The sequence below is a fragment of the Montipora foliosa genome, chromosome 2 (genome assembly GCF_036669935.1).
Source record: "Montipora foliosa isolate CH-2021 chromosome 2, ASM3666993v2, whole genome shotgun sequence".
Taxonomy (NCBI): domain Eukaryota; kingdom Metazoa; phylum Cnidaria; class Anthozoa; order Scleractinia; family Acroporidae; genus Montipora; species Montipora foliosa.
The window spans coordinates 15,323,137-15,330,636 of record NC_090870.1 but is presented as its reverse complement, the minus strand read 5'-3'; the positions used below and the strand labels follow the sequence as shown (position 1 = coordinate 15,330,636).

The 7,500-nt window shown below is 39.1% G+C and overlaps 2 protein-coding genes across 5 annotated transcripts in view; one reads left to right on the top strand and one right to left on the bottom strand.

Annotated features, from left to right (window-relative positions):
• Positions 1–4,412, bottom strand: part of LOC137992537 (uncharacterized) — a 10,880-nt gene extending 6,468 nt beyond the window's left edge. Inside the window, exons 1-2 of one of the 3 annotated variants that reach the window (XM_068837909.1) lie at positions 4,203–4,296; positions 1,002–1,138 (exon numbers count right to left, since the gene is read on the bottom strand). In XM_068837909.1, coding sequence (XP_068694010.1) covers positions 1,002–1,031 — 30 coding nt within the window. In that variant the 5' untranslated portion in view covers positions 1,032–1,138; positions 4,203–4,296. Of the gene's footprint in view, positions 1–1,001; positions 1,139–1,393; positions 1,495–4,202 lie in introns of all 3 variants that reach the window. The other 2 variants (XM_068837908.1, XM_068837907.1) reach the window with 2 other exon arrangements.
• A 232-nt stretch (positions 4,413–4,644) lies between these two features.
• LOC137992538 (uncharacterized) overlaps positions 4,645–7,500 on the top strand; it is a 14,544-nt gene continuing 11,688 nt past the window's right edge. The window contains exons 1-2 of one of the 2 annotated variants that reach the window (XM_068837910.1): positions 4,645–4,743; positions 7,326–7,500. The exon at positions 7,326–7,500 is cut by the window's right edge and continues 250 nt beyond it. The gene's annotated coding sequence lies outside the window, so the exon portion shown is untranslated. Of the gene's footprint in view, positions 4,744–7,077; positions 7,214–7,325 lie in introns of those variants that run through there. The other variant, XM_068837911.1, reaches the window with a different exon arrangement.

Sequence of the window (7,500 nt, the reverse complement as noted above, 5' to 3'; positions counted from 1 at the left end):
AAAACTACAACATTATTTTTTGGTCTTGATTGATGAAAAGACGTCTTTTTGTGTTTTGAAGTTTGACCAAAAATAGCGCGACACCGCCCCTTTAACTCCGAGCAACTCTTCTACATTATCTCATTGTTTTAGCATACACTAAAACAACTATTCTTCTCAGTGTCGGTGGATATTTACCTCGCCGCGTCACGGCTCGTTAAATATCAGTCCACCACAAGCCACCTCCGCTGAAGATAAATATACCATGATTGGCTAAGCCAATCAAAACAATGATCTTCATGTTCCACATCAGCCATTTGGCTGCCCACTTTTAAAGTGGTATTATTATAAAAAAAATCACTTCCTTTTTTTTCGTCAGATTTTGAATGTGTGTTGGCTTGAAATTAAGGCTTAAAACTTGGGTCACTTAGAGTTTACTTAACACAGTTCTGAAATCCAAAGGAAAAAAGTTTTTTTTTTTATCATAGTACCCACTTTAAACATGCATCACTAAGTAAATGATAACGATGATGCAGATGATGATGCAGATGATGATGATGACCGTGCTTTGCCTTCACCGGTGTTCGACAACAGAACCCTTTCGAACTACAGCAACGAATAACAACAATCAACAAACGTGAATGATATTTCAGAAAATATCTGTTCTAAATAAGCACAGTTGATGCGCAATATCCATAGAAAAGTGGGCGATGACGATTCTGATATCACCATCATGAAACATCTCAAATTTAAAGTGTATAACAAAAGACTTTTTGTTAGATCTAACTGGTTTGTTAGTGTCTAAAATGCTCTTCTAACTAAGACAAAAATGATGGTATCCTTGATGAGGGTTTTACCGCAAGAATATTACACCGAACACTCAATCGAGCGTTCACTTTCATTTTGGGGTGCTAGCAGTTAGAGTGTATAGTTAGAAAGAGTAACAAAGACCAACAGGGTTTACTTAGCTATGTGGCTAATTACAATATGCAACTCCTGATAAAAGCAAACTTGGACTAAACTTTAGACGTGGTGTGGTATGCCCATGACATCCCAGATGTGAGGGTGTTATCGTCGCTGTTTATTCCTGTTCTCAAAATCAGCGCTTATCTGTCACATACGATAACATCCTGGCTTTTTCCAATAGCTTCCTGCACTACTAATATAAGGTGACAACATTCAGTTAGCAGAGAATAAAGTACTGAATATTATAAGAGTATTTAATAATGAACCATCTCTGAAAATTTTAGCCCGATACACCAGCCAACTATTATGTCTGAGCAATGTTGCTGTGGCAATTCGAAATTTCACGGAAATGTATGGGATCTTCAGCCCCTAAAGGCTAACAACTGGGTTGTAATCAAAGCTAAAAGGCTTAACAGAGATTTATCTACGTTTTACAAGTTTTTTTTACCTTTGAAGTGAATTTGTTTAGAGCATGATGCCTTCTGCGAGCAAACTCGTATGTTAACAAACAAATGTACACAATGACGTCAGCAAAGATGCCCATATAAGCTAAGGAGAGAATGAGTACTATATAACAACTTTAAATGATGAAGGAGGACCAATCCAGTTTAGTTTGTCGATTGCATTTGCTAAGTACTAGGATTCATCCACCACTTTTTGACGTGCAAAATCAATATATTCAAATATATTAGCAAATCAAGACGTGTTTTACTCTCACATACGTCCATTTAAAAGCCTTATTCTCTTTTCTTACCATATATTAGCTACTGCATTTTGATCTGGACTCTACCAACTCCTCTCGTTACCTTGAACCACTTTATAGATATTCGCATTATTACTTTCTCGCCTCTCGTCGTATTCCTTCTAAGCCCCTCTTCTCCAACCTACACGTTATTTCCCTATATTCTGTTTATAATTTTCAAGTCTCTTGCTTTGTACCTTTTACCTCATCCTCTTTCTCCTTTGTCTTTTCTTCCCCACGTTAACTGTGATAACCATGATTATGAAAGTCGTTCTCGCTTTAACTTTCACAAATTCTTTGTAAGATAACAATTTGCCATCTATGATGAAATTGTATATGAAATGAATCATATATGAACTGCGGATATGAAATCAAGTGAAGCTATGATCTTCGCAGTTATGAGCGCAATTTTTGCAATTGCGTAGAGAAGCCTGAAAAATTCAGGACTTCAACGGGGTTTGAACCCGTGACCTCGCGATTCCGGTGTGACGCTCTAACCAACTGAGCTATGAAGCCACTGACGTTGGGAGCTGGTCATTTTCATATCCGCAGTTCATATATGATTCATTTCATATACAATTTCATCATTGATTCATTCCTCACGAGTCCATTAGAACCCACAAATGACCAGCTCCCAACGTCAGTGGCTTCATAGCTCAGTTGGTTAGAGCGTCGCACCGGAATCGCGAGGTCACGGGTTCAAACCCCGTTGAAGTCCTGAATTTTTCAGGCTTCTCTACGCAATTGCAAAAATTGCGCTCATAACTGCGAAGATCATAGCTTCACTTGATTTCATATCCGCAGTTCATATATGATTCATTTCATATACAATTTCATCATTGATTCATTCCTCACGGGACCATTAGAACCCACAAATGACCAGCTCCCAACGTCAGTGGCTTCATAGCTCAGTTGGTTAGAGCGTCGCACCGGAATCGCGAGGTCACGGGTTCAAACCCCGTTGAAGTCCTGAATTTTTCAGGCTTCTCTACGCAATTGCAAAAATTGCGCTCATAACTGCGAAGATCATAGCTTCACTTAATTTGCCATCTGTTATCAAGCACCTATTACTGTTCGAAAAGCCCTTACATTGAATAATTTTTTGAAGTCTTAAGTCTCATTATTTAAGTCTCTGAAGCTTGCCTTTGACTCGGACAGTGATCACTTAAAGTTTCTGCAACTTCTCCTTTCTTCAATTTGAATGCTGTGCTTGTGGAGTCCCACCCTGCGAGCAGAGCCTCCTTTTGTCTTTTTCTTTACTGAGGAGGAGAAAAGGAGGCTCTGCCCGAATCGCGTCAACTCTTTGAAGCCGCCGCAGCCCGAACGTCTGGACTAGTCAAACCGGTTTTTCCAGTGCGAGCGTACGTTTAGTGACAAAACCGATGGTTATAATTGAGCCCGCTGGTATGAAAAACCAAGATGGCCGCGAGATCTGGCATATTAGGCTTGGGTTCGAGACTGTATCCTGACAACATGCAGCGCATATTCAATAAAGATCTTACTCGATTCCTGCAGAGTCTTTCTCGAGAACGCCAAAATCGAGCAAGCAAAATAAAGGCTCTGCTAGCAGGGTGGTGGAGTCCGTGTATGTTTATGTGTATGTGTAGTTGCCGTACCCCGACTCAAGAAGTTTATTTTCTCTTTCTTTGTTGACCATTAGGTTTTGGCTCTACTCTTGCAATTTATATTTACTTGAAGATAAATAAAGTGGAAATAAATGGAAATAATAAATATTTTAAGTCATAAATGAAACATCAAATCTGAGATATATAGCGACATCTAGTGCGCACATTTCTTTTGAGAACAGTGTGAAGACAGTAAAACAGTAACGAAGAGATAAATACGACATACTATCACGTCTTTTAATAACGCAGAAAAAATGAAGAATATAATTTCAAAAATGTACCGCATGTAAATTTATGGTTTCGCAGGTTTTTACTCCAATGAGACAATGTTTGGGAAGGTTAAATTAAGACAAAATAATGTTTTCTATATCCTGCTGAGCAAACTTATTGGAACCTTACTTTCTCACAATTTTGAGTTTTTCTCTTGTAATCAACACGTTATAAACAGCCTCTTTGCTATGTGACTACAGGCATGTTAGTCTGCTCTTTCGTAATAATCGAGAAAGGCAACCCTGAAGAAAAATTATCATTCAAGAAACTGGATCTGGAAGCTTTTCTAATAATCAGGTACAATTTCTAATGAAATTTCTTGAGTTAAACCTACTCCACTCTTTTGTCTGTACTGGCACTTAGATCTAAGTTCACCAAAATAAAATTCTAATATATTTTTCCCGGATAACATATACATTTAAATTACGAACATGTTGAAGTCAATTTTTCATACGTTGCTACCAATTTCGGTACCCTTGACCGAGTGAATTTGATAGCTAAGAGACAAATATAAATCTCAAAATCTCAAGCATCTTCATTCGCTTGGGGCGAAACTGCACAAGTGAAAAGTGAAGTACATATATATCTCAGTCCTTGAATAATTTAAATGTCATAGTCACCTTTGAGTCAATTGTCTTGGCCTCGCTCTCTATTGATTTCTTGTCATTTGGATCAGCTAGTCTAGCAAGAATTCTTCGAAATAATGAAAACACTATTCCCATGGTGAAAATTGAAGGCCCCAGGAAGGTAGATCAGTCGTCAAGAATCCAACTGTCTCTTTCCTTGAGTTCTACAATACCAACAAAGAAGCGATTAAAAATAGTGTGTCAACTGGTCGACGCAGCTGTTATGCATAATATGACAAGCCGCTTAAGTTGTGCTCGGTGCATTATCTTTCAATAATTATTAAATGCTACTGATGTTGCTAATTCTGGTCGCTTTATTTCCATTCAAAGGTCGTCTTGAATATTGAAATTAGAATATTTAATGCTTTGCTGCGTCAATAGCAGCATTCACATAATAAAGACATTTGAATGTTTTTCTTTCACTCTAAACAGCTCACTACGATTACGGAAAAGAGCTTCGAATACGGTGGACAACCTCTACCCAGTCTGCGACAAGTCATTGTAATATGCCCAAGGAGATGTTGTCCCCAAGCAGGTAATTTTACCTTTCTCTTCCCAAATTCAGTGATTATACTAGGGTTTACACTGGGGCAGATGTCTTGGTACCAGCACACTAGGGGAGATGGTTTGGTATTTGTTGTAAAATATTGTTTTGTTTCATTACCTTACATATACCCCCTGAGGACCCCTGTTTTACAACGGACCCCCCGCGGATGACCCTGTGCTTGTTGGATTCAGTTCGTGGATATAGAAGCAAAATTAGAAAAGAGATCGTACAAAATCTGTAATTTATTTACGTGTTATTTCTCCTAAGAATTTACAACAGTACCGGACTCGTTTTGTGGCGGTGGCTGATTGCCTTATTTTGTTGCAGGCACAACAGCAAGGTGCTGGGATGGCACAGTGGGGAGAGCACTCGCCTCCCACCAATGTGGCTCGAGTTCGATTCCCAGACTCGGCGTCGCTTATTTCCCTTTCGTAAACGGTCGTTGCCATTTCTCAGAACGGTCGTTGCCATTTTTTAGCTCTGAATTACACTCATTGGGTCTAAGAACTCAAAAGGTTGCGGTTACTGGGAGTTGTGCCTCGCTGGTCATATGAGTTAAGGTTCGGGTTAGGGTTCTGTTTAGAGTGAGGGCTAAGAACCCGACTTCGAGTCTTGAAATTTTCGGACTCTTTTTTTCCTCCAGTTTTTCTTTTATAAATGTTTTTTTTTTCCTTTTTTGTCTTAATTTTTGTTATTACTTTTCTTAGTTTGTTTTTTTTTTAATTTTCTTTGAAGTGAAGTGTGCAGTCGACCGTTATAAATGGCATCGACCGTTTCAAATGGCAACGACCGTTCTGAGAAATGGCAACGACCGTTTCAAGGACCGTTTACGAGGAAAATTTCCCTCGGCGTCATATGTGGTTGAGTTTGTTGGTTGTCTCCTCTACACCGAGAGGTTTTTCTCCGGGTACTCCGGTTTCCCCTCTCTTCTAGAACCAACCTTTGACTTGATTTGCTTTCATCGTTAATTTCAGTTTACAGTGTCCCCAATTAGAGCTCCAGCGCTAGAACGACTAGACACTTCAATAAAGTTCCTTTCCTTTCCTTTCCTTTCCTTTCCTCAGTTCTTGATGTTTCGTATCATCTTATCGGTTTCTGTATTCATACACTTAACTATTCAGTCTCGATATTACAACATAGTATGAAAACACAGAACTGTATTATGCATTTACCGTTGTGCGAACTCGGACCCTCCGGATCAAAAGTCACGTGTCTTCACCACTACACTACAAAGACGAACATGCTCAACCCAACACAGTTCTTTTTATAATTTACTTTTGTATGATAAGTCAATAGACCTTTTTCGCTTGTACATTTTGTTTTCCCAATACAGATCATGTGATAATTCTCAGGAGGCTTGGTCCTTTGTTTTGTTCATTAAAATGAGTGCATGCAAGCCCGAATATGCCTGCATGCACTCTTTTTAATGAACAAAACAAAGGACCAAGCCTCCTGAGTATTATCACATGATCTGTATTGGGAAAACAAAATGTACAAGCGAAAAAGGTCGATTAATAACCATGTATAATAACTAAAACTAATCCTAGCCTAACACTAAATTTTCTCTGGTCTTAATTTAGGCTCCAAAAAAAGTTTCTTCAACTCATCTGAGTAGGTATTCAACCTAGGTAACTGATGAGGATCACCAATTTAACCTAGGTAAAAACGGATTCAACCTGTAACGGATTTTACCGGCAACATAAACGCTAACGGAATCCCGGTATTCCGTAATGTAAACATCTTTGAATCCGAATACCTCAAAAACCACGAATCCGGAAAAGTCTGCTCTAGTGTAAACGTTGTCTAAGCATTTTGTGCTTTTCGTGGTGCAATTGAATGCCCTTAAACAATTGGCCATGGCATCTAAAAATTTTGCGGCCCTCAAACGGTTTACAGTAACTACCTTTGATCTCTAAATGTCAAGATAAATGTTGTCGCGCTCGGTATTGCCGGCGTCCTTCACAACAATTAAAATAAGCACGAATTACCAATAATTTCTAAGGACAAAGGACATAATTGTAAATACGCAATTTATTGACTTAGGCAGGTAGGAAAAATAAAATGTCAGGTAAAATTTGACGATTTTAATTAAAGAGGAAGACCTAACTCTTAGGTTCATTTACAAGTATTTAGGTATCCACAAAACCTTGACGCAGAGTACCTGGGAGCGAGCTTAGTGTCCACTCGATAGACGTTCTGCTAACTTAACAATCTCGTTCCCAGAACCGCGATCCTTTTGGCCAGCGCCGGGGATCGGTCCGGCGTCCCTAATCATAGGTGTCCTTAGATTATGTTTGCACAATTCGAGCTCAGGGAAAGCTTCAACTATCTAAATGGCCTTTCCCAATCCTGCTACTTTCCATGGGGGATAGCGCGCGCTATCGGGTGCATTGTGTTACGCACATGAAGATAAATAATTTCCCCTTTCTTGTATAAGGAGATTGAAGATCTTTAAAAGGTTTTGGTCATGTGAATTATCGTACGTTCGTGAATAATCAATGCAGTCTTTCTCTGAACTGGATATTCGTTTGAAAAGTTATAACGTAATTGTTTGTTTCATTCGTTCACAGCTGGATAACAGCCAGAAAACCACACCCTAAAGAAATGTCTCCGCTGACACAGAAAAAAACAAGTACAAAAGAACAATTATTTGCTTGTGCCCATGTGGTGTCACAAGCTGATGTTGCAGGGCGTATTGACCAAACTTGCCGTCAGAGAGGGCGCGCGCTTCGACAACGATGACTT